Genomic DNA, 25,395 nt, shown 5'->3' with positions numbered 1-25,395 from the left:
CTCGGGCATCTTGCCGGCAGTATTATTATTCATCCACTTATTGCATTATTACTTTGAGATACCGTTATGGGCCCGTTATACTAGATTTTGAGACTCCAAATGACGGGTAGAAAACACTGGACTCGCTCATACTGATCATTGTGGTTAGCATTATGGCATGACTGCCTTCCATGTTGCATCTGATCAATGGTTGTCTTTTATGCTCTTACGCGCTCCAGACTTGATTCAGAGAGAAGAACCAATCATAGAACTGCAATGATCTCACCTTATCATGCTGACGCCCGGGACAAATCTCACGTTCTGTCAGCCGGCATGAATCGCACACTTGAAGAAACTAGACTGCCTTCCTCGCCGCAAAGCTATCTAGATCGAATACCCAAACGAGGAACCCATGACTATGGCCGACTTCGAATACATTTCTCTCACCACGAAGCCGTCAGCTAAGATATGCTTTCGATTCCACGATCCCATATCCGAAGAGAAGCCCGTCTTGATCGTGTTTCTCAACGGCCTTGGACTACCCCAAGAGGCCTGGTCTCCTACGATCACCAGACTGAAAGAACTCCGTCAGTCATGCAGGATGCCGGCTATACTGACCTATGATCGTTATGGTCAGGGCTTAACGATCGACCGCGACCCGAACGATGCCGGGGCTGTGGACCCCACCAAGGCCCACGATGCGGTCGCCGTGATCCAGGACCTGAGACAGCTGATTGTTCAAGTCGCCAGCGCAAGAATGGGTATTACCGACATTAGCCATCTCAGCCTTGTCTTCGTGGCCAACTCTATTGGGTGTGCGCTGGGTCGCCTTTTCGCACAAGAGTATCCCGGCCTGGTAGCGGCCTTGCTGCTGCTAGACAGCTACATCGCCAATACGGACTTTGTGTCCGCTTATCCAGACCCGGATGCGCCAGGCTTTGACCCAAGCACTCTCCCGCGGGGCGTCACTCCAGAGAATCTTCATACGACTCGTGAAGGCATGAGACGGTTGTTCCACCCCGATGTGGGTAACCAGGAGGGATTCAGCAGACACAATTTCCCCACTCTCCTGCCAAAGAGCGATAGGCCTTTGCTCGAGGGACCAGGGGGGGAAGAGACCGTTCGTCGTTGTTATTGGTCATGATTTTGACGTCTTTGCTGCGGAGACTACGAGAATGGGTGCCACAGAGGCAGTCACAAACGCTTATCTAAACCCTTACTGGCACAAGTATAACGAAGGTCTGGCGCACATCACCGATCCAGACAGAAGTAGGGGACCAATCCAGGCACCCAACGCTGGCCACTTTATACAGCGGGATAACCCTGATTTGGTAGCTCATGAGTTGGATACTCTCCTTCGGAAACTTTCATAATGCACTCTGAATCTTCACGCTTATACATTCATGCGATAGCCACTGAATTCAACATAAGACTACATCACGATCGATTTATAAAATCTCAGTCTGAGTGAGTCATGGCTACTTGACCTAACGTAATGTAATGGCGAGCTACTTTTGACCTTCCACCCCTTTTTAATCACACATTTCGTGGGAAGAAGTCACCAACATGTAGCTCTGTCGATCTATCTTGAAAACGATCACTCAATTGAGACCGGGATGTATCAATCTGGTCTTCCATTTCTGTGATAAGTTACAAAGGTAGTTCTCATTTCACTTCACCACGAACCATAAACTTAGGTTAGTACTATTCATAGCGTGCCATCAATTTGTTTCCCAGAACCTTTGCCGGGAATTCCTCCTCCCCCAGTGTCGTCGTGTGTGCCCAAGGCTTCAAAGAATTCTCTTTTCTGATCGTCTGTGCAAAGCAGTTACTCCAGTCTCAGCCGCGGATAGCTCTTCACAACATCCGCGATCGTAGCCTCGTGGACAAGGTCTTCGTACAGTCCAGTGTTGTCTGTGAGGCATTAGACCTAGTGACCACCGCTAGTCTTACGTCCCACATGGTTCTCACTCACCGAATATTGTCCCGAGCTGAAGAAGCTGCCCGACGGCAGTAATCTTGCCTTTCTCACACAAATCCTGGTGCCGGATGATAGCTTCAGCCACCCCCTCAGCTTGCTCCCTTGGAGCAACAGAGGTGTGAGTGGGGCTCTGGAGGACATCCAGAGCGATCAGACCCCCGTGAAACTCGAAGCTGAGTTTCGTTGCCTGCAGATTCTCGTCTGTCGTACCTATGTCATGTAGGAGACAAGACAGGAAGTAGGTCTCGTCAGAGAAGTGCCATTCGGGGAAGCGGTATCGCTTTATCGCCAGACCATAATGGTAGACACGCAGTGAGTGGTTGTAGACAGGCAACGGGAGGCGAGATTTGACATAGTCATTGATGCGCTGGGCTAGTGCCGTCTTGGGGACCGGCGTTTCAGCAACGGATGTGAACACAGGTCCTGTGGACGGGGCATCAGTGGCCAAAAGCTTGGTCGCCGAGGAGTCGACCGCAGTAAACCCGTATTCTTTGATGGGATCCATTTTGAATGAAGCCTGATCCCAAAACTGTTGGAGATTCTGGAACTGAGAGAAGCACAAGATTGTGCAAGACGGAGATCTGTCGAGTAGCCTTGGCCGCTTTTATGATCTTTTTGCGCTGACTCCTACCAGTGAGACTTATAGATCCAGGAAGATCCAGATGTCGGAATTGGTCAGCTTGGAATTGGTCATCTGCGGGATTGGTAGTTACAACGAGATGTCACAACCCCAATGAAGTGATGATGACGGGATCCACTTGCGTTTTCTACCAACAACTTCCTAATCAGGACTGGATCTTGAAAAGGTGTGCCACGGCATAGCGAATTGAGGCTCATGTATATTCCCGATGCTTCGGATGTCAAGGAATGGCCGGATTACTCTATGTCGCTGCTAGTACTTGGCGAGACATGACGGCGACGCGAACGCGGTTACAGCGCGGCGGTTGATCCAGGATCGGGATTCGACTGTAATTTGGCTCCATAATACAGAGATCAAACATGATATATACAAAAACGCTGAATGTGAAATCCTGCAATAAAGAGACTAAAGAGATCTACCACCCTTCCAAGGCAGTAGCTTTAACAACGACGCCGTCTCTGGGGGCGGCTGTCGCTCCCTCCCGCACCTCTAACTTGGCGTTGGGGTCTTGTAACTCGAATGCAAAACTTCCCACCACAGCTGCCACTAGGCATGCCAGCTCCGACTTAGAGAAACCCTGTCCGATGCAGCTACGAGGTCCGTGGATGAAACTCAAGAAGGCATAGTTGTTGGTCGCTCCACCCGTGTTGGCCTTGCCTGGCCCCATCCACCGATCTGGGTTGAATTCATTTGCGTCTGGGCCCCAGAACTCTGTCATATGGTTGACAAGCTCCGGTGAAATGACAAATCTGGTACCCTTTGGGATATGCTTCCCCACAAGGGTAGTGTCGGTGGCAGCCTCGCGGACCGTCATAGGAACAGAAGGGTGGAAGCGCAACACCTCGTTGCAGACGGCGTGGAGATATGGTAGGTTGTCGATGGTGGTTGCGTCGATGGCCTGTGGGTTGTCGATCAAAATGGATGGTAAATTGGCGCGGACCTCTTCACGCAGCCGAGCCTGGACATCTTGATTCTTCGATAGGGCGTAGATCGACCACTGAAGGGCAGTGGAGGTGGTTTCGTGGCCAGCAGCGAGGAAAGTCATGACTTGTTCGACCAAATTATCTTCGTCAAAGGTGCCACTCTGAATTGCGACTGAGATGATATCGACACCATGATCAGCGTTAGGATCTGCCAACTTAGCTTTGGCTCCTTCGATCATTTGTCGCGCCACGTTGCGGATGTATGCGCCACTTTCATCCACAGCTTTGGCCCGGGATGTGGGTAGATTTCTCAAAAGTATATTGTCGCCAAAAAAGACGGTTGCCATGAATGTTAGCTTGGTCAAAAGACCCCGATCCTGGAAGATTCTCTGGTATGCCGCGTTGAGGGGATTATCGGGATTCTGCAACGAGTCAAAATCGTGGCCCATTCCTGCTACACCGATGATGTCCAGAGTAGCGCGGCTGGCATAGTCCTTTACTGTGAGCACGCCATCTGTGGTTGCCGCTAAATCCTTGCGCATCAGTCGCACCATCTCGATGCTCTTGGACCAAAATATGGGGTAGAGGTCCTTTATATGGCGGTAGGCGAATGCGGGCATCAGGCTTTTACGTTGCCACTAGAGTTTCATCAGTTTGAGGCAGTCTCAAGGATGGGATTTTACCATAGCGTACCCGATGGTCATCGCCCTCTGCGGTCAACATCCCATAGCCCACTGCTCTGCCCAACGCCCGACGTGTGAGTGCTGGTTTGACGAATTCATACGACTTCGTGACCAAGAGCTCGCTGAGAGCTTTGGCACTGGTCACTGTAAGTCGTTCGAAGTTGCCGACTGTGTAGTAACGGATCAGGCCTTCATTAGGGAGTGCCTTGACCCATTCTTTCATTCTAGCATGAGGAGTATCCAAGAACCAGGAATCGGTGTTACCCCTCAGCAATGTTCGGCCCTACACTATGTCAGTCCGACTGGTAAGTCTCGGTAGATGCGATATGAACCCACGGGAGGCGTCTGGATATCTCTGAGAGGGGTGAAGTAGCTGGGATACAGGATGAGTTGGTAGATGGCTCTTGATACGTTGATAATAGTGAAAAATAGCAAGACCGTTATGACTCTAGAATCATATATGGCGTATTCCGGCTTGAGATAAACGGCCGCCAGAATGCCCAGGTAGAGGAGGGGAATATTGTCGCTGATTTGCCCCATTTTATGGCTAGATTTTTATTCTTCTGCTTCCTTGCAGGGCTTCGTGTTTCATCCGAATGATGGGCAGCGATACTCCGCGCCAGGATGAAAAGGTCGTTGGTTGCAGAACCAATGGGTGAGGTTGGCGCGAAGTGGATAATATGGCGAGTCACCCCGTGCTTGAACAAATACTAATAATGGGCCCCAGTCTCCACCTGAGAGGGGCGACACACGAGATAGATCTAATCAAGCACGACTTGCGATGTCGGAGTCATTGGGCAAAACGTCGAATATATATGAAGAATACAGATTGCCCCGGAATGTGATATCGAACAGGCGGGGCGGAATTTTGTGTTGGTCCGAAATGCGATTGACAGAAGTTGTACTCGCAAAGCCTACTCGATCCGGTTACGCGGGATCGTGGGCCCATGCAGAACGCATCCATACGCAGTACACGATGCGTCCAATGACAAGCCCCGCGTTACGGGCCCAAGGCGGCCTTCGGCAGCCGTTTCTCCCGGATGACTCGCAAGCTTTGCCTTAAAATACCTGGTCCTCCTATGAGCACTATGATCCCTGTATAGGCAACTCTTGCGGCGCCTTAGCCCAACCTACGAGGCTGGCATCTATAGATGTCTATAAGACCGCGGTCGGCAACCGGAGTCGGTCACTGTATACGTCTTCGACTTCCAACGACACTTTCCATGCGTCAGGACTAGACCGAAAGAGGATACCAATTCATTCGGTTCGCCAGGTTGCGAACGTTTCTGATCGTAGAATGCCAAAGACCGACCGGCATTCCATAGACAACAACTCGCGATCGCGCCTGCGTGTGTCGTCTCCGCATGGAGCAATACGTTTTCTATGTTAACGTAGAGGCTACCTGATTGAACTGTGAATTGGCGCATAGGCCTTATCAGGAATATGATGTTTCTCGATATCCTACCAGTACTACGTCAACTCCTTCCCCGCCGGATAGGACTGGTAGATTGGAGTGCTTCTAAGTCTGAGTGTCTGAAGCAACTTGTTCTGATTCCTGCTGTTGGACCGCGAGCTTCGCGACTATGAAAATGAGAGGCGGGGCAATTGCGGCCATCTGATATATTAGTAGTATAAACTCGGAGATGTCTTTCACTAACTGGAACGACGGCGAGATACCGAACCGCCGATGACCTTCCAATAGTACATCTGTACGGATAATTAAGGAAGATATAATCCCGAGAGGTACGATGAACTCAAGCTTGAGATGCCGATTGACTTCTGTGCCACTACCATGAAGGATCTGCCAGGTGACAATAAACTAGTAAAGGGTCGCGACATCGCATGTTTATTTCACCTCAAGAGTAAGAGGAATACTTCTAGTTCTCAAGTAGAATTCTAGCCTCCGGCCAAACTCTTACATCTTCCCGGACCTCTTCTTCAAGTAGGGACCTCCACCCCGGCTTGCGAAACCCCAACGAATCTGGTTCGCCATCGAAATTTCCACATCGAGCTCTTCAGCCCACGTCCATACCAAACCTGGATTCTTTTGGAATCCGCGACCTACCAGGACAAAGTCGAGTCCTTGCTTTTCCACCAGGTCATTGGCAAGATGTGCGGATTCAATCATACCAACACTGCCAACCTTGAGCTTGTCCCCAACAGCTTTCTTCACCGCAACCGCGAATGGAGCCTGGAAAGCAGGCTTGGCATGAATGTGTTGACGGTTATGGTTACCACCACTGCTGATATCCAGCACATCCACATTCCCACTATCCGCAAGGGCCTTTGCAAAACGCACGGTATCCTCACTACGCCAACTTGGCTCGTTAGGAAGAACCTCCTCAAGCCAATCCGTGGCCGACACACGAAGGAACACAGGCATATCCTTGGGCACAGCATCGCGAGTCAACTGTGCGATCTCAAGAGACAGTCTGATTCTATTCTCAAAGCTTCCACCATACTCATCCGTGCGGTTGTTCGTGGCCGGGGACAAAAAGCTCGAAAGGAGATACCCATGCGCGTTGTGAATCTCCACAAAATCCGCTCCGGCCTTCACAGCCCGCTTCACGGCGGCCACCCAATCCTTCTTCAGTTGCTCGATATCAGCTTTGCTGACGGCCTTCGGCGTCGGGAACTTGTCCGAGAAAGGAATGTTGCTGGGCCCGATCACCCTGTCCGGCCAGCCGTTCACAGCCTCGGTGGCCGTATCCCCCGCACTGAGCCACGGGGCCACGGTGCTCGCTTTGCGGCCAGCATGGGCAATCTGAACGCCGATAAGCTGGTTCTGGCTGTGCACGAATTCAATGACGCGGCGGAGAGGCTCGATCTGAGAGTCCTTCCAGAGGCCGTGGTCCTCTGGTGTGATCCGGCCTTCCGCTTGCACGGCGGTTGCTTCGACCATGAGCAGTCCTGGGCCGCGCTGCGCGATGCCGCCCAGGTGTGCCATGTGCCAATCTGTCATGTGGCCATCCTGGGCGCTGTATTGGCACAGTGGGGAAAGCTACACATAAGATACTTCAGTAAATGCCACGGTTCTCACGGACGTGAGAAAGTATGCTCTGATCCACTTACCCCGATACGATTATGGAATGTCAGTCCTCGGACTTTCCAAGGCTGGAATAATTTGGGCGGTTGGGTCCCATCGGACTGTGGATTTGCTGCGGAGCCGGCCGGGGGGACTTGTGCCGGGGTGAAATATGAGATGCCCGCGGCAGGTTTGTTGGCGATATCGGGGCGGGCAGTTTGGGCCATTGTGGTGTTCCGTTTCGCAAGTTGAGGAAGTGATGTTGAGCGAGCGAAGAAGAGGGACTGGAAAACAGAGTAAAGGGGAGACTTCGGCTAAAAGGGCAAACCCATAATTATTGCTTTGAAATCAGAGCATTTAAGTTACCTGGTTATATCATTACGCAGTACTCTTCAACGACGTCATACTTAGATGGATCCCGTCCACTTCGATGATTAATTCCTAGTATCGTTGCCACCGGGCATCCAAACAGCGAACCAGAGTCCTTTAATTAGCAGCTCATAGATAATTGTGATTTTCGATAAAGACCCTGGATTAATGACACTTACTAGGACAGCCGGTTTCCAGAACCAGCTTCCGAGCCGGTGGACTAACTCTAAAGCTGTCCTACCGTGCACGGATCGTCGAAAGTGGGGGGAAATGGAGCCCGTCTCCCTCATCAATTGATTACCTTGTCCTTGGACTGAATGAGAAAGAAATGGAATGTCCTAGAGTCACCAAAGAAAACTCGAATCGGGGGACTATCATGAAGTCAGTCTTCAGACCAGATCCCGCTCGGGATATGCCAAGTAGCATTCCAACGCTGGTGACGTCCTTGCGCAGACAAAGTCGTTCAAGACCACATAGAAGTGACGGTAGCCCTGGAGACGAGATCTTTGCTTATCGGAACCATTGATCATTGCTTTAAAGAGGAAGTCTCATATATCTGTAAAGCTTCATCTTAGTCCCCTTCTCTATTGTCTGTCTTCTGGATATTGCTGTGCAAAGGGCAAATATGCCCATAACCCTAGAAAGGGATTTGTTGGGTGTGCCGGATGCCCTATCTGACTTGCGTATCGCCATGACACAGATACCAATTATTCGGCTCCCCCATCTATGTTGATATAATCTAAAAACAAAAAAGGCTCCTTAACAGGAGCTACTGTTGTCTTTGGATTCTTGTGCAGCTACACCAACGCTAACGTTAACGCCAACGCCGACGCAAGCTACGGCGGGGAAAAAGACTACGGCATCGACACACACTCCAGCACCAATGGCCCCATCTCCTCCCATACTGGACCATTTCAGGCGGGATCGCCGGTGGAGCAGCAGGCTTTAGCTCTTTCAGCCGGAGTCTTGTGGTTTTTTTTTTACGTCGCCGAAATAAAGTGCAAGATATTACACCCGGTCCTAAAACTCCCCATATCGAAAAGCCTCCCGAGGGACAAAGAATCTCTAAGCCGTCAGAGCTTCAACCTGAGAATTTGCTATCAGAACTCTATATCGACGAAAGGACGAAGAGTAAGGAGTTTTCGAAATTTCCGGGGGGGAGGGTATATATCCTTTAAGTAAGACCCAAAGGAGTGACAGTCCATTGCGGATAGAAATATTTCAATCCTTGCACATGGTAGGGCTCCACCTCCATCTATGTTCAAGACACAATTACTACCTCGTTGGCTTCTCAATAGTGTTCAATTGGCAGAGTAGAGGGACCGCGGAGAGGGTGCCCTGGGAAATGACATGCATATATATTTAAACGAGGGAATGAGATTCTCACGGTGGAAAACGAGTGAATAGTTCGTGACTAGAATTTTTTCGTAGACCATAGGTCAACTGGGCAGGATAACGTATGCGGACTTCACCGGGACACAGACACAGAGTGCCTAGATGTTCATCAGCCTCCCGAGCTATCGCAGCCAAGAGCAGGATCACAGTCGACGGGTCCGTGACCACTGGATGATAAGCCAATGACAGTTGACGAGCCGCCCGCGACTTGAGGGCCACTTTTAGATCCAGGAATACCCACCGGAGTCCATTTGCGACCGGGGGCGGCCCATGGAGAGCGCATAGAATGACGAGCCCTGTCAACCTGTCAAACGCTAGGAACAGGACGCCGTGAACAGGAATCAGACGTCCCAGCCGCTCAGTGGTTGGATTGGGGAGGCGCGCGGAGTGAATGGACCTATTTGTGCTTCAAGTTGGGTGATGAAGTGGGGCCTGTGGGGCCTGCTGTTGCGTTGGACTGGGGCGCGTTTGCAGGGGTCAGTCTTCAGGAACCGCTGGAACATGCCTACAAAACAATCCCCTGATGGCCAAGTTTTGAAAAGCGCTAGAGCTGATGAGGATGCGCGAGGAATGGTTATCTGCAGACTGTAAAATCCAAACAATCTTGAGATCAAGTGCCGGGGGGTGCTAGCGCAAAGTAGTCGAGCTCCCACTATCAGCCCTAGGACGGCTCTGCTCCACCGGGGGTTCGTTTACAAAAGTGTTTCATCCCCCTTCATCCCCCTCTCTCGATTGTTCACCTCCCCCAGCCTGTCAGCCTCATTCCTTGGACACTCTTTTTCCCGTGATTAGCGCTCTCCAGAGCGACACACTCTTTTATTACGCGCCTGTCATTCCTTCTCCGCAATCCGACTTGCGGCTGCCCGAACCCACTCTTACCCCTTTCTTGGCATCGCTCAGCGCTTCCAGCGTCGATCCATTGGGCTCGTGCCTCGAGCGGCGTGAATGCCATCCTGAAACACCAGTGCCTTATTATCATTTAACGGAACCGCCCACCTTCTTTGCACCTTCCATTCCTCATCCCTGCCATCCGCGGTGATGTGCCACTTGCGCGGTTAAGATAACCCCCCAGTCGCTCCTTGGAACATTGGTGTTCGACGTTCTTTTCAACTCATACTGCGATCTGTGACTTTCCCCGGCTGGCCCGAGGAATTTCATGTACCTTCCCACTCGCTCGCAACAATTTGCTTTAGTCTTCCCGATCACTCCCTGGCAGGCCCGGGTCAACCAACACAATGGGTTGCGGTGGAGATCGTGAAAAGGCGGAGGTGACAATGGAGGAGAAATGGGACTTTCTGGTAAGTGAGCACACAGTCGAGGACATAAAGACCCATGCTGATGACTGTCCGAAAATAGAACCTGGATGACTTCCGAGTAAAAACATGCTGGACGCCGTTTTCATATTTCTTCCTCTGGGTCTTTTTAATTGTCTCTATCGCCGTGTATGGTGTCGACATCTTTACCGCCGTCAATCTTCTGGTCTTCTCACACTGGTCCGGCCGTGTTGAGCCTGCCATCCCATTCACAGTCTCTCGCTGGCTTTTCGCCGCCTGTATCATTGCTTCATTAGTTCTGCTGGTCTACCGGTGGATCTTCGCCATTCGTGCCATTCGTTCGAACAGTGTCACTCGTAACTATTTGGATCCCCTCGCAGTGCGCATTCAATGCTTCCGGGTCTTCACTCGGGAGGGCCGCGGCTGGAAACGTTTCCTCGTGTTTGCGGAGTTGACCAAGAGTAAGAAAGGCACCGAAATCGTGGCCTTGTATACCTACTTTGCCTTCCAATGTAAGTCCCTCGGTGCCCACTCTGCGGAATCACGGCTCACCATCACCCCAGTCTGGATGAATACTATTTTCGCGGATGGCCCTCGCCAGGTTATCAATGCGATCACTTTGTATTCCGTTATGAAGGCTGATCTCCTCCCTGGTGGAAAGAACGCTCATGACAACAGCAGTACTGGAATTGAGCAATTCTTCAACAATCTCAAGTTCCTCGCGGAGGAAAACCATCTTCAGGCCGTAGTGCTAGCGGGTATGCTCTTCACCCTGATCATTTGGGTGCTGTCCGTTTTGAAACTCATCTCGGCCGTTATTCTCTACCTGATCTACCTCTTTCATCACATTCCACGGGAAGATGGCAGCCTCAAAGCCTATTGTCGTCGCAAAATCAGCAAGCGACTGATGCGAATTGTCAGGTACAAGGTCGACAAAGCTCTCGCCAAGGGACTGCAGCTGCAGGACCGCATGCCAACTCAGCCCAGTCTCGCGACTATGAACACGAGCCCAACCTTACCTTCGCTGGAGGATAAGGGTCCCATCGTTACTACTATGTCTCGCACGACAACTCAAACAACCTTGGCACCTTCTTTCAAGAGCTCGGCGACCGTGTTGGATAAAGATCCGACGCTGCCAAATCTAGAATTCGAAAAGCCATCGTTGACTCGAACAACGACCCAGTCCTCTGCTATGACAGATTCCGATGCACTATCAGGCACTACTGCAGTGATGGGATACAGTCCCCTTGATCGTCCGAACGCGTCCATGCCCCCTGTTCCACCTCTCCCTACGAACATGCCTAGCCACATGAATTCGACCGCATCGCGACAAACAAATACCCCGACAATTTACGGAAGTGAAAGAAGTCGTGGCACACCGACATCTGGGCATCGTAACCTAACCGATGCTGGCCCTAAGTCTTACCATTCTTACGGTCCTCCTGTTGACCCTTACGCTCCCTCAAGTTCGCCTGCTTTCGAAGACCCTTATTATGAGGAAGCACAGCCCGCTCGATACAACCCTTATGAACCATCTGCGGCTCCCTACGATGCATATGGAAGGACGGGGAACCCCCGTAGCCAAGGGACCGCTCGTGCACCAGCACACCAGCAAGATCCGTACGATGCACGCTCCTTTACCCCCGCCAGCACTGGTGCGACGCCGGCCCCACAAGGGAGCATCCCTCCTTTACGCACCATGACTCCAGCTAGCTATCGTGGTGCACGCACTCCTGGTCCGCAACTGGGTGATCCGGACAATCGTCCACCCCGAGGCTACACGCCTATGGGCGCCGCTGGTCCTACTGGATCTGAGGGTAGTGCTTACACTGCATTTAACCCTTCAAGTACCTCGCCAACAAACTCTCAAGGTCCGCATCCAACCATGCAACGGCCTCCTCCCCAACAGGTTACCAACCCTATACTCGTGCCAACACTGCGTCTCCTGGCACGATGAACCGCAACGGACCTGCCGGGTATTCGTTCAATCGGGCAAATACCGACCAATTTTGATGCCATGTAAAATACCCCATAGAACCTTGGTGCTGTGCCTTCCTTATGACCCAATGATAGAGAGCTGGCTCCTACATGACTAGCAGGCTTTCTTGTCATCATCACCAACGAACAAAGAGCAAACTCGAGCGTTTCCTACCATACCCATACCCATTTGTTATTCCGCGTCTACGGAAATTTTTTTTTGGAAGTGACTGCTTCAACCAACCATCTAATCAATTTCACACCTGCGACTGAACCTTTAGAAATTTTAGATAGATGTAGGCCATCGCATTTAATCGTGTTCATGTTTGGCTGGTTTGTAACACGTGACCATAGGACGTTGCCTGAGGTTGGTTGGCGGTCTCGGAGCTGCCAAATAATTATCTCCCTTATCTCCCGGCTTTCGTGACACTGGCTGCGTGAACGCCGCTACTCAACCTCATTCAACCTCATTACTTCGTCGCTGAATATGCAGCTCGCCTGTTGTACGTCTACATCAACATCAATAAAGATTCTACCGACTGTTAACAATCGACTGGTTTAAAAGCATTAAAATCATAGGAAGAATGCCGACCATACCTCGTGTACCTTGGATGGGACGAATGAACATAAGACGCGGCATTTAATCGACAACCGGCAGATACGAGAGATGAGTCCTACATTAGAGCATGACAGCTCTGGCCCCGGCCAGTCGTATGCCAACCAGAAGACAAAGGAAACTGAGCCCAGTGGCTCGCGATTCGCGCAAGGGCCGAGAAGCGGTGACAGCGGAGAAGCGAGAAGGAGTTCGAGTTTCAAGGGAGAACATACCAACGAATCATCTACGGAGGCTCAAGAGCAGGGCTTGGGTATACTAGTCGAGCAGTCAGCCGATGACACAAACCAGAACGGCCGGCTGTCGGTCGTGAACGTCTTCGAAGGGCCGAAGATCAAGGCTGCGCTCGCTGAGCTTGCCGAAGATGCAGCTGACAGACCAACCGAAGAGAAGGACAAAATTCTTAAGCTATCCCCCGAAAAAATCCAAGAGCTCACATCGTCCCCTGAGTCGATTCCCTACCGTGCCGTGGGGCCGGATATGAACACCGGGCGGAGGGTGGTGTCGGACAACATAAATTCAACCAAGACCGCTCTTGATACCTCTGAAATGCCAGACTTGAGCTTGCGGACTGTCAGCGAAGCGCCCTCATCTCCTCCAGATGAGCCACTGCACATTCGTCCAATGAGAGACCTCAGTGCAGACGAATTGGCAGCCCTGGCAAAGTCAGTAAATGCTGCACAAACGAGCAATGGGCCCATTCGAAATCGGCCAAACGTCCCCCGCACGGTGTCTACCCCTGGCCCTTCGCGGCGGGCCCCTCCTCTCGCCACCCCTACTAACGAGCGCTTGGCCCAAACATGGAACTCCCGCTCCAAGCAAGATCGTCATACGTCAGATCGCGATCTGAAACCCCATCTTGCCACATCTCCTCACCTTGCTGAGACTCCGTTATCTCCTCCCGTGTCTTCAGCAATACCCCTTCCACCGGTCTCCATACCCACTTATCTGCAACTGGAGCTTGCTTCCGGGCGTCCATCGCCGCTCTATATCCACGGCTCAGACGCAAACGAATTTCCGTATGAGTCTTCCAGCGCAAAGATGGAGCGGTTATTGAATTTCCTCATCCTCCCGCCGGCACTTGAGCAAGTTCTTTGTTTTGGAAGCCTGGCTTGCCTGGACGCATGGCTCTATTCCTTCACCATCCTTCCATTGCGATTCATAAAAGCTTTGTACATCTTGTGTGAGTCTTGGGTGATAAACATGCAATCAGAATGCCGATTCCTATGGAAATTTGTGGTCAATGGCATTGGTCGAGTATGGCGAAGGCGGAACAAGACCCCTATAGAGGCCCCACGTGAACGGCGTGAAAGCGAATCCGATTCGACTCCACGTCTCAATGGCCAGGACTCGTTCCAGTCAGATCGAGAGATTCGACACCGGTATTCTGAGCCCCCGAGGAGAAGACATCGCGCCTCTGAATCACGGCGCCACCATCATCGCAGAAAGAAGTCTATGCCCTCGGCTTTGCTACCCGATGATAAGGCTGATATTCTCAACGGGTTCCTTATGATAGCGACCTGCTGTGCATTGATGTACTTTGATGCAAGCAGAATGTATCATTGGATTCGCGGACAAGCTGCGATCAAACTGTACGTGATTTACAATGTTCTTGAGGTACTCGATCGCCTCTTGGCGGCCATCGGGCAAGACGTGCTGGAATGTCTCTTTTCAAGGGAAGCCCTTGAGCGACGCCCTGACGGCCGGAGCAAGATTTTCAGACCGTTCTGGTTATTCTTATTGGCGTTGGCCTACACGGTTGCACATTCAACGTCTCTCTTTTACCAGGTGATGACGCTGAACGTGGCTGTGAACTCCTACTCTAATGCCTTAATCACCCTTCTTTTGTCCAATCAGTTTGTGGAGATCAAGTCGACTGTCTTCCGCAAATTCGAGAAAGAGAATCTTTTCCAACTCACCTGCTCCGATGTCGTGGAACGATTTCAGCTCTGGTTAATGCTTACGATTATCGCATCTCGTAACATCGTCGAAACTGGTGCTTTCAACTTCATTGGCGACTTTGGTCTTGGATCCAATTCTGCTGGGCAGACAATGACGAGCACGAACAGCACACCACTATCGACACCTCCGCGAACGTCATCTTCTATTATCCCAGAATCATTCACGTTCTTTCCGTCATCCATATTCGCCTCCTTCAGCAGCGTCAACTCCTATATTCCCACTTTGGCCCAAGTCCTTGGTCCATTCCTAATTGTCTTGGGGTCTGAAATGTTCGTGGATTGGCTCAAACATGCCTATATCAACAAGTTCAACAACCAAAGACCCAGCCTCTACGGCCGTTATCTCGATGTGCTTGCCAAGGACTACTACACGAATGCCTTTGGCGACCAGAATCTTACGCGCCGCCTGGGTCTCCCAGTCATCCCGTTGTCCTGCCTCTTCTTTCGAGTGTCAGTTCAAACATATCAGATGTTTCTCGCCTCCTTACTTCCCCAGTATCCTTCATCCACGGCGAGGGGATCGACCTCCCTTTCCTCCATCCATAGTCATTACGCCCCTTCTCCGCTCCCCCTCCGCGCCGCCACTGACCCTACAAAACATCCTGCCTGTTTCTGCCACACACATCAACAACTTCTTCCGCACTCTCCTCGAAAACGCAATCCCATCTCCCGCACAGGCGGTGCAGATCTTTACTATTGTCCTCATTCTCACCGGATTCATCGTACTATTGATCCTCAAGTTGGTCCTAGGAATGGGTTTACTTGCCTACGCCCGGTCACGCTACAAGAAAATGAAGAGCGCAGAAACAGAGTCCCGGAGAGCCGTTCATCAGGAGAACCGGGAGTTGGCCCGGAAGGACGAATTTGGCGTGGAAGGTGCCCGGCGCGCTGGCGGCTGGGGTATGATTGAAGTAGGAGACGAGAAAAGAAAGTGGATTTACGGGGATGATGCAGATGGTCTAAAGCGTGTCAAAGAAAAAGAAGAGAAGGACAAGAATAAGGCGCTGGAGATGAATATTGATAGCGTGCATAGGTATGAGATGGTGGCGAAGAAGATTTGGTGAAGATTGCATGTGTCCTGTGTATTCGGTACTCACCCTTCGGTCCAAGAACGGGCTGTCAAAATGCATCGAACAAGAGTTTTCATCACAAGCTTCTATTCCATTGTCCAATGCAGTTTTCATCCCTTGTATAAAATTCCCTCCTAGCACGGCTTGGTATGTCGCGGTGTATGAAATCATGCCAACTCAGGCTCTGTAGCCTGCGGAGCCGGTACCGCCGCTTGGAGCTCCGCAATCTGCTCATCCGTTGGGCGATTCACAATGATCAAGTACAGCATGTCCTAGGTAAAATGATGAGCAAGGGCAACATCGAAAATGGAAACCCTGCGGTGTCTCACCTGATGGAGTAGTGTCAGTCCACCAGACAATAAGGGAACAAGCGGGTTCTCAGCTCTCCGCAGCTCGGAAGCTTCAGGGTTGCTATTCCCTTCTTGCGGCTGCTCTCCCGTCTGTAGATCCTTCTTCTTCTTTCCAAATCTTGGAATGGTAATAGAAGGCATCTCCACATGCCCTCCAGTGATAAGCGCCAGAGGATCACCACTGCTAGCCGGATGGTTAGGGTCAGAAAACCTGCTTGTGAAAGACTCCTTAGGAGCTCCCTTCGCGATGAGGCTGTCCGGATTCTTCCCCGCCCACCTTGCGCGAGCTCTTCGATCCCAATATTCAGTGACGAAATGAGACGATCGCGCGATCACATTGGGCTTCTTGCCATCCTCCCCACCAATTTGTCCAAGTCGGGGAAGACCAGCGGCGCCGTCTCGGGCCATTCACAAGGCGCAATACCGGCCGACGCGTGGAACCTGTGCTTGAACTTCTTGGAGCCAGTATCCTGCTGTCGACTGTCCATGGCTGAGGTCACAGCGCTCTCGCCATCGAAGCTGCTCATCACAAACTCATTTGTGTCGCTGGGCTTCCACGTCAAGACTGCCGCTACCAGGCCGCGCGGAGCAAAGAAGTCCCTGTTCACCTTGTCGATAAAGGAGTTTGTTTTCGTTCGACTGTGTACTTCGTCTCCGATATTCGTCGCAAGCTGGATGCCAATGCTCAGCGCAATCGCAGCAGGGCTTGCAATAGCAATACCGGCCAAACTAGCCAAATTCAGGGCTTGGATGAGACCGTTCGGCTCGACAGCACTATTGAGGTCATCGACAAAGTCCATGAACGCGTCTTGGGTAATCCCCGCATTCTGGAGAATAGGAGCATAAGCGCGAATAAACCCTCTTGAACGCTTCCCGGGACGTCGCTGGGTGAGAAGCACGGGGAGCTCGATCCTTCCCCGTGTATATCCACTTGCAGTACCCGCGGCTGCGTCTGATCCAGGCCCCCCCTGGGCTATAGGCCCCGGAAGCGGCAACTGGTGATTCTCTACGAATCTATCAGCTAGCTTAGATGGATGCTCTTGAGTGGCATGCTCGGTCGTATTCTGTTGACTACTATCCGCGGCGTCGCTCTGGGTAGTCTCCTGATACGAAGGGGGCCCCTCTGGGCAGCAGATCGCATCCTGGGCTTCATCGAGCTGCCAGTTGGCTTCAAGCTCGTTTTCAGCCACCAGCTGGTCGCGAGTCTCAGCCTCATTTGCCGCGGGAAGGCCGCTGTTCTCGTTCGCGGTCGCCTTCTTCGCTTTTCTATGCTGGATTGCCTCGCTCGCTAGTCCGATACCGCCAGCGATCCCACGGTAGATGAATTGGTGCAGCGGGTTCACGAGCTTAATCTTCGTCCCTTTCTTCTCTTGTTGTGTCTGCTCTGGTGTCACTGCGTTTTCTGTGTGGGTCGACATGTTGGGCAGATGGCTGGAGATACAACAAGCCACGGGAGTTGTGGTGTTTTTACTTCATAAAATTGGATGATAATTCTGTCTAACACCTTGAATAGGTAGGTAAGTATCATGATATGCAACAGGAGACTTGGCCCCAGGGGCCATGCTAAGTTTGGGACCCACTGAGCTGGGACCCGGTCTTGGCTTAAAATCTTCCGTATTAGCAATGCCGTAAGCATCCAAATGGGGGGGGCCCATTTGGATGCTCCACACCCTACCGAAAACCACACCCTACTGAAAAATTTTAAAATTTACAGTTTTCAATTCATGATAACTCACTCAATTTTGAAGCTATTTAAGCCTGGAAAACACTAAATAAACCGTCTGAATCTAAATTAATAGGTGTAGGGGTTTCTGGGTCTCGAACCCTGCGTGGTGGGGCCGATTTTTCCAATTTTTTTCGGTCGCGTATCACCTTCCTCTCCGCTGCCTGTTTTTCTTTTTCCTCCCTTTCCATAATTGAATGTGTTGCATCAAATCGAGATAAACTAGCCGATTTAGATAATATCTTCCGTCGGCTTCCCCGAATAGATGGATTTTTCTCCTTGTTGTGTTGCTTCAAAATTGATTGTAAACTCCCTTCTATAGCAGCTGCCTTATTGATGTAAACATCAATTCCACGACGCTGAAAATCCAATAATGACCGAATTTCATTAAAATTTGGATCAAATCCAAATTTAGCTTCAATCTTATTCAATTTATGAGAGATTTTAGCAAAATTCGAATTAAAATCGGATAATTCAGATGGAAGTTCTGTTTGAACAGGAGAGGATGTCGGAGTAGAATCCCATCGTAATGGCGGTGGTGATGGAGTTATATCTGGCCAATCGAAATATTTGGTCCAACTTTCATCATTATCGGGAAGTTGGTTTAGTATAATCATAGAATTTATAGGATAAATTCCACGATCACGCCAACTTGCACGAATAACACGAGGTTGTAAAGCCTGGTTCCGAATCTCTGCTATCTCACGAAAAAAATCACGTTTAGTGTCAAAATTTGCTTGACAATGCGATAAACGATTCATACAGCCTTTATAATAATGTTTTAGATTTCGAAAAGCATGACCATCAAGAGGCTGCATTAAATGCGTTGTGTGTGGTTCAAATATAACTGGTATAATGTTCGATTTCTCGCACATAACCAGAAATTCAAACGTGAGATGTGTTCCATGACTATCAAAAAGAAGAACTCTCTTCTCTTTTGGAGATTGTAACCGATTTTGAGTATGTTTAATAAAATGTTCAAGCCATTTAACTGCTAAACGGTCAGTATTCCAGCCATTTTTTGATATAGCAAAGCAGTAATCATCAGGAATAGTATCTTGGTCTTTAAACCAATTTTCCATAAAATTCTGTCCTTTTATAATAAAAAAAGGTGGTAAAACATGGCCATCGGCAGAAACACACTCAATAGAGGTCAAATTTTCTCCTTTTTCAGTAGTAGGAAGTCGAGATGTTCGATATGGAGTTGAAGTAACAACTTTTTCTGGTCGACCTTGACCGATCTGGAACCCCGTTTCGTCGAAGTTATAGATATTCCGTGCAGGAATATCTTTAATAATTGAACGCCAACTAGTAAACCAACGTTCAATTTCTCCATAAACTTCAGCATCAATTCGATTTTTATCGAACGGAGTTTGGGTGATATATTTAAGATCGGAAGGTAGCCGGGAAATAAATCGATCTCCCCACATCTTGCTAAGTTGGCGTTGTGCCATCTTGCTCGCTGCTTCCACAATATCATTTTTTGTGGGCGGAGATAGCAGGGAATCAAGCTTCCGGATCCATTCTATCAAGGCACGAGTTTGCTCCGAATTTAATGCAGAGTGTGTTGGTTGACGCTTCCATGAATTTACACCAGCAAGATAGTGTCTCCGAAGGCGTGAATACGACACATCAAATTGGCGCGAAATTGCAGAAAGATTTGGATTTTGAATAGAGGAGGCAAATTCAAAGGCCTCAATAAGACGATCTCCTTCATTTGGAGCCCTCCGAGGGGGGGGAAGGTGGTATTCCATAATGAATAAGTTGGTGGAGTGAAAAATTTTTCACCAGGGTGTGGTTTTCAGTAGGTGTGGCGGACCCAAACGCGGGCGCGTTTGGGTCCGCAACGGGACTGCTAGTACAAGGGTCGTCCAACCGTTCCCCATACTAGGCGACGCTTGGTGCTTGAGCAGTTTCTCTGACGTCTTAGCGTTGTGGAGCAGACAAAGAAAGGAGAGCAAATCGGTTGGGCCATGGCCCCTCAGGGCTGTTTATTGGCGGATGCGCAGGACTTTCGCTGTGTTTCCCTCCATCGCATTCGAAATACGAAGTCGAGCCCGAGCTCGCTCCATGCATCATTTGTAGCTGCCTGGACGCAGATAATCGGGGCGGTGCTTCAACTTGAGCACAGGCGTGTTTCATCTTTTGCCGACAGTTGCAGGCTTGTTTGAGCAGCATCGTGCGATTCTGCAGACTACTGCAATACACGTAGGATGTACTCAAAGGTCTTGTCCAAGTTCGTGTCCAGAGTGGATACTGCCACTCGTAGTAGGCGCTGACAAGTCAGCATCGTTGCTTTCGATCGATGTGCTTTCAAGACTGACCCAAGGGCTACGCCGATTGGGGAAATGGCACTAGGTCAGACTGATGTATTTCATTGATCCATCGGTCTATTTGTCGCTCTTTCGCAAGGTCGAAAATGCTGTCCATTACTCATTGTTGGATCTCTTCAGCCGGATGCCCCCCCCTTTCCCTTTTTGTTACCACTTTAATCTTCCATTTCCTTGATTTGCCGCCTCTGCTAGGTCATCCCCAACGGTCAGCCCAAGCCTTGGGTTGGAAGAACTCGCAGGCTCGGACAGCTATGCCACGTTTTGTACCCCTGCCAAGGAATTTTTAACGCGTAGTTCTTCCACGGACCCGATATCCGAGACGTGGTGGGACCCCTGATGTCCATGCGTATCAAGTAGAAGACCCCGTCTACTAGCGCTTGCCACAAAACACACAGGAAACGCTTCGGAAACCTCTACAAGCTGCAGGCAGGATGAACTAACATTAATAGATTTCTTGACCTTGTCATATTTTGGGAAGCAGCTTTGAAGATAAAAGACACTGCATATGAGTATGAAAGAATAATACATAATCAGGGCCGTCAAAGAAAGAAGGAAACTCCGAAGATAAATGCAACATAGACGCCGTGATATCATAAGCGGTCAACACTCGAAATAGAGATAGACCTTTCATCGCGCTCATCTTTTAGTTCGCATTGCTAGGATAGGCGACAGTGTAAGTGGGAACAAACTCCTCCTTCACGGAGCGCAAGCTCACAAAGCGGGAGAGCAGGTTCGCGCTTCCAGCTTTATCGTTGGTCCCGCTGGCACGAGCACCACCGAACGGCTGCTGGCCAACAACAGCTCCAGTGCTCTTGCAGTTGATGTAGAAGTTGCCGGCGGCATTGCGGAGATGCTCATCAGCGACCTGAACAGCCTCGCGATCCTGTGCAAAGACCGAGCCCGTTAATCCGTAGACGCCCGTACTATCGATCTTCTCGCAGATATTGACGAAGTCCGCCTCCGTCGCGTCGTTGTACACGTGCACGACGACGATGGGACCGAAGAGCTCCCGTGAGAGGAGAGGGTGGTCGGGGTTAGAGGTCCGGTACACAGTGGGCTGGACGTACCAGCCCTTTGAGGAATCGTAGGAACCCCCGGCCAGAAGCTCGAGCTCGGGATCATTCTTCGCCTCATCAATGACACCCGCCAGCTTGTTGAACGAGCCTTCGTGGATGACGGGCCCACAGAAGTTCGAGAAGTCGGTGGGCTCACCGACCTGCAGCTGCTTGACTTCCGCAGTCAGCTGTGCGATGAAGTCGTCCGCAATCGAGGCAGCGACATATGCGCGTGAGGTAGCGCTGCACTTCTGGCCCTGGTACTCGAAAGCGCCCCGCACAGTCTGAACGACCGCGTTACGCACGTCGGCAGACTTGTGTACAAGATGGAAGTTCTTGCCGCCAGTTTCGCCGACAATGCGGGGTAGCTGCGGTATTTGCCGTCCGCCACCCCCTGGGAGATCTGGCCGTAGAGGCTGCGGAAGACGTCTGTGCTACCGGTGAAGTGTAGAGCGGCGAATTCGCGGTGGTTGAGCACGGTGCTGGTGACCTCCTCGGCGTCACCGGGCACGAATTGAATGACGTTCTTGGGCAAGCCGGCCTCGAGGAGAATCTGGTGGACAAGCCAGTTCGAGGCAATAGCGGATGGAGAGGGCTTCCATAGAACAACGTTGCCCATCAGAGCAGGTGCCCCGGCCAGATTCCCACCGATAGCGGTGAAGTTGAACGGGCTAATGGCGTAGACAAACCCCTCGAGAGGGCGATACTCAAGACGGCTATGGGGATGTTAGAATCGAAATCAAGGGAGTTCCGTCACGTCTCGAAATGACTTACTTCCAGACGCCTGGGGAGTGGTGGGCGGGCTGCTGGGCATACAGCTCCTCCGCATACTTCACACCGAAGCGGAAGAAGTCAATTAGCTCCGCCGCGGAATCAATCTCGGCCTGCCATGCGTTCTTGCCCTGGCCGTGCATCGTCAGAGCCATAATATCGTATCGGTACTTGGTAGAGATGAGATCGGCGGCCTTGAGGAAAATGCTCGCACGCTCTGCAAACGGAGCCGCGGCCCATGACTTGCGCGCAGCGAGAGCAGCGTCAATAGCAGCCTCGACATCGGCTTTGGATGCATGGGAATAGGTCGCAAGAGGAGCATGGGAGGCGGGGTTGCTTTGGGTGAACGTTTGAGAACTCTTGATCTACTAACGGTTAGTACGGGATTCCCATTAGGCGTGGCGAGAATAGGCCGTACCTGTTTGCCTGAAACCACTAATGGAATCGACAATGGAGCCTTTTGTTTGAAAGAAGCAAGAGCTTGTTCAAGAGCCTTTCGGTCCGGAGATCCAGGAGCATAGTGTTTTTACGGGATGTTAACGCTGCCCCAATGATCGCATCCGAGTTCAGTAGACTCACGTTAGGCTCGTTGCTGATCTGTGGCACTTTGAAGCTCGCGTAGGTGTTCAGAGCACGCGAAGCGGGAGGAATGCGGCAAGTCAAGTGCTGCCACCGCAAGGGCTGCACTCTGGCGCGTAGGATAGACTGCATTCTGGAAAGCTAGACTAAAAACCGGATACTTCCAGGTTGAGAATATTGAAGACGGAAGTCTCAGTAGAAAAAGAGGTCCAAGTTGGAGACGCGGGGTACACATGAAATGACCCGGCTATCACCGGCGAGGGCTCTTTCTCCAAGCTCCAGGTAGACTGTACTTTCTAGCTGGTCCCCCCCACGAATCAAGCGCAGCCGGCAAGAGTCCCGGTGGGGCCTACCGGGCCGGAATCGAAGTGGCGGCGGTGGTTGGCGGTGGTTGGCGCGGTCGCTTGGGACCCGTGGGCCCCAAGTCTTCCTGGAATGTACCCGCTACTCCATGCGGGTCCCAACACGTTTAGATGTACGTTGACGGCAGGATAAGAGATAGAATCTGGCCTGATTTGTTGATGAGTTGTTGGATGAAATTTGATATCAAGTAACCATATGCACATATCTTAGATAGCTCTTATCCCATAATAACCCATTCTATAAAACACGTATCTCATTGGAGTCTAGGCAATCCACCACCAGACGCGCTCGAGCCAGTTACGCGGCACTCTTTCTTCGTCGAATTCACACAGCCGATCAATCTCTTCTTTCCCGGAGAAGATGTCAATATCGGCCGCCGGGACCATCCACGGCGTTCGATACCAGATTTTGTGGCCAAAGTAAAGGGCAAAGAAGATAGCAAAAACGATGTAAGACACCAAAAAGTCAGATGCGGTGAAAGCTCCGGGGAAGAACACCGTGTATCCGTTGGTGATAGCCAGCACCCCGACGATCAACATAAAATAGTACGTACCCCACGGCTGAAGGGGGGGTTTTGAAAGGCAGGGAGTCGAGAAGGCCGTGGAATTTCAGGGCACTTCGGAACCGCTAGAAAAAGGTTAGCCCTTGAGTCAACGGGTGTTCGAAATACAGAGGCGCTTACCAAATAAGCAACTCCCACGAGGACCCATGAAATGAAACCTCCGACGGTCGTAATATTGGTAAACCAATAGAACACATTGGCACCGGAGCTCGAAAGGTTTAGGAAAGAAAGAAGACCAATTGCCCAGGTGACCAGCACCGCAGCATAGGGCACACCGTTCTTGGTACAGCGCGTGAAGAATTTGGGAGCTTGACCCTCGCGGGCAAGCGAATAGAGGGTACGAGACCCAGCGTATACCCAGGAGTTGCCAGCTGACCAGGCAGAGATCAAGATGGCAGCGTTAATGACATGGTTTAGACCGCTAATCCCGGCATTCTGAATCCCAATGACAAATGGACTCGCTCCGGCACCCGAGCCACCGCTTGCAACCCCCTGAAGAAGATGCTTGTCATTGTACGCCACAGTAACACCGATGACCAAGCTCCCAAGAACGTAGAATGCGAACAGACGGTAGATGAACCGGTTTGTTGCCTTAGGGATGTTGCGGCGCGGGGCGATGGCTTCTCCGGCCGCAGTGGTGATTAGCTCGGGGGAAAAGATGAAGGAAAATCCCGACTTGATCAACGCAGTCCAGAAAGCAAGGAAGCGGCTGGTATTAATGTTCGACACGAGGTATGGCTCTTTGAAGGCACCTGGGTGCTGCCAATAGCGGAAACCGAGGCGATCATGATTAGGCCCTCCGCCAAAGAATAGAACAACGCCGAGAATTATCAGACCAATGATGGCAATAATCTTCAGAGAAGCAAACCAAAACTCTGCTTCCCCATACCACGACACAGCGACAATATTGAGGAATAGAATTACTAATCGTCCTTGGTCAGCCTCATAATATGACGTGGAAAGGAAGACCTTGGCTTACCGACGAGTACAATTGCGATCCATACACCGACGCTGACACTGCTTGGCCAATACTCAACGATCAAGCCTGCTGCCGTGACTTCAGACGCTAGTAGCATGGAAAAGGAATACCTGTCGTTCAGTTGGTCAGCAAGAGAGGCGGTATACGAGTGCTGGCTGAGTTTACCAATAATTATATCCTATGGAGATTCGTTAGTTTTGGTCGAGGACTTGGCTGTCAAGGAACATACCAACAGCAAAGCCCAGACTGGGCTCGGTGAAGCGATTGATCAAATAAGGCACCGAAACACCACGTACTGGAAGGTACGTGGTCATTTCACCCAGAACGTTCATGACAAAGTACACCACAGTTGACATAGCAATGTATCCCATGAGTAAAGGTGCTATCACAGCAAGTTAATCTCATGTCAATGTTGCCGATGAATTTGTTCTCCGATTATGAAAGGCTTACCTGGGCCAACAGTCGACAAAGTCTGACCACTTCCGACAAAAAGACCTGTACCAATGCAACCACCCAGGGCCAGGAATTGAATATGGCGCGACCTCAAACCACGATGCGTCTCCGCGTCAACCCCCTCCATCTCTCCGGGCATGGATTTGGCATCATCGTAGACGGGAAGCGATGTGCCCTCCTCAAGCCCCTTTGAATCAGAGGCCATGGTGGAAATGGCGCGCATCAATCAACCAGAAGCGATGTGTAGACTCACGCGCACGATCAAATACGGAGAATTTACAACGCAGTCTCGCCCATTGACCGACGCAGCGCGTAGATTTCACCAAGGTCTTGTGTT

At 50.9% G+C, this 25,395-nt stretch overlaps 9 protein-coding genes across 9 annotated transcripts; 3 read left to right on the top strand and 6 right to left on the bottom strand.

Moving 5' to 3' along the window:
- Window positions 1-391: 391 nt before the first annotated feature.
- Window positions 392-1,352, top strand: N7468_007374 (alpha/beta fold hydrolase; the record flags this gene model as incomplete). The annotated part of the gene is made up of 2 exons (XM_058476670.1): window positions 392-1,003; window positions 1,086-1,352. The coding sequence occupies 2 exons, from the start codon at window positions 392-394 to the stop codon at window positions 1,350-1,352; spliced, it is 879 nt and encodes a 292-aa protein (XP_058329560.1).
- A 455-nt stretch (window positions 1,353-1,807) lies between these two features.
- On the bottom strand, window positions 1,808-2,465 carry N7468_007373 (putative urea hydro-lyase/cyanamide hydratase; the record flags this gene model as incomplete). The annotated part of the gene is made up of 2 exons (XM_058476669.1): window positions 1,808-1,893; window positions 1,955-2,465. 2 exons carry the CDS (start codon window positions 2,463-2,465, stop codon window positions 1,808-1,810), a joined length of 597 nt encoding a protein of 198 aa, XP_058329559.1.
- A 550-nt stretch (window positions 2,466-3,015) lies between these two features.
- On the bottom strand, window positions 3,016-4,746 carry N7468_007372 (cytochrome P450; the record flags this gene model as incomplete). The annotated part of the gene is made up of 3 exons (XM_058476668.1): window positions 3,016-4,161; window positions 4,217-4,489; window positions 4,543-4,746. 3 exons carry the CDS (start codon window positions 4,744-4,746, stop codon window positions 3,016-3,018), a joined length of 1,623 nt encoding a protein of 540 aa, XP_058329558.1.
- Window positions 4,747-6,121: 1,375 nt separating this feature from the next.
- N7468_007371 (NADH:flavin oxidoreductase/NADH oxidase) lies at window positions 6,122-7,458 on the bottom strand (the record flags this gene model as incomplete). The annotated part of the gene is made up of 2 exons (XM_058476667.1): window positions 6,122-7,207; window positions 7,279-7,458. 2 exons carry the CDS (start codon window positions 7,456-7,458, stop codon window positions 6,122-6,124), a joined length of 1,266 nt encoding a protein of 421 aa, XP_058329557.1.
- A 2,772-nt stretch (window positions 7,459-10,230) lies between these two features.
- Window positions 10,231-12,226, top strand: N7468_007370 (uncharacterized protein; the record flags this gene model as incomplete). Its single annotated transcript, XM_058476666.1, has 2 exons — window positions 10,231-10,293; window positions 10,352-12,226. 2 exons carry the CDS (start codon window positions 10,231-10,233, stop codon window positions 12,224-12,226), a joined length of 1,938 nt encoding a protein of 645 aa, XP_058329556.1.
- A 687-nt stretch (window positions 12,227-12,913) lies between these two features.
- On the top strand, window positions 12,914-15,884 carry N7468_007369 (TAPT1 family protein; the record flags this gene model as incomplete). The annotated part of the gene is made up of 2 exons (XM_058476665.1): window positions 12,914-15,270; window positions 15,317-15,884. 2 exons carry the CDS (start codon window positions 12,914-12,916, stop codon window positions 15,882-15,884), a joined length of 2,925 nt encoding a protein of 974 aa, XP_058329555.1.
- Window positions 15,885-16,057: 173 nt separating this feature from the next.
- On the bottom strand, window positions 16,058-17,658 carry N7468_007368 (uncharacterized protein; the record flags this gene model as incomplete). The annotated part of the gene is given in 3 exon segments (XM_058476664.1): window positions 16,058-16,162; window positions 16,220-16,638; window positions 16,653-17,658. The coding sequence occupies 3 exon segments, from the start codon at window positions 17,656-17,658 to the stop codon at window positions 16,058-16,060; spliced, it is 1,530 nt and encodes a 509-aa protein (XP_058329554.1).
- Window positions 17,659-20,939: 3,281 nt separating this feature from the next.
- On the bottom strand, window positions 20,940-22,833 carry prnC (delta-1-pyrroline-5-carboxylate dehydrogenase prnC; the record flags this gene model as incomplete). Its single annotated transcript, XM_058476663.1, has 4 exons — window positions 20,940-21,719; window positions 21,779-22,022; window positions 22,126-22,481; window positions 22,702-22,833. 4 exons carry the CDS (start codon window positions 22,831-22,833, stop codon window positions 20,940-20,942), a joined length of 1,512 nt encoding a protein of 503 aa, XP_058329553.1.
- A 494-nt stretch (window positions 22,834-23,327) lies between these two features.
- Window positions 23,328-25,263, bottom strand: N7468_007366 (uncharacterized protein; the record flags this gene model as incomplete). The annotated part of the gene is made up of 6 exons (XM_058476662.1): window positions 23,328-23,624; window positions 23,747-24,549; window positions 24,606-24,715; window positions 24,771-24,783; window positions 24,835-24,987; window positions 25,056-25,263. The coding sequence occupies 6 exons, from the start codon at window positions 25,261-25,263 to the stop codon at window positions 23,328-23,330; spliced, it is 1,584 nt and encodes a 527-aa protein (XP_058329552.1).
- Between the last annotated feature and the right edge of the window lie 132 nt (window positions 25,264-25,395).

This window comes from Penicillium chermesinum (assembly GCF_028974085.1).
Source record: "Penicillium chermesinum strain IBT 19713 chromosome Unknown utg000005l:1.0-4115287.0:1.0-4118363.0, whole genome shotgun sequence".
Lineage (NCBI taxonomy): Eukaryota > Fungi > Ascomycota > Eurotiomycetes > Eurotiales > Aspergillaceae > Penicillium > Penicillium chermesinum.
Note: the sequence above shows the minus strand (reverse complement) of the source record. Positions and strands in the feature narration are given on the sequence as shown.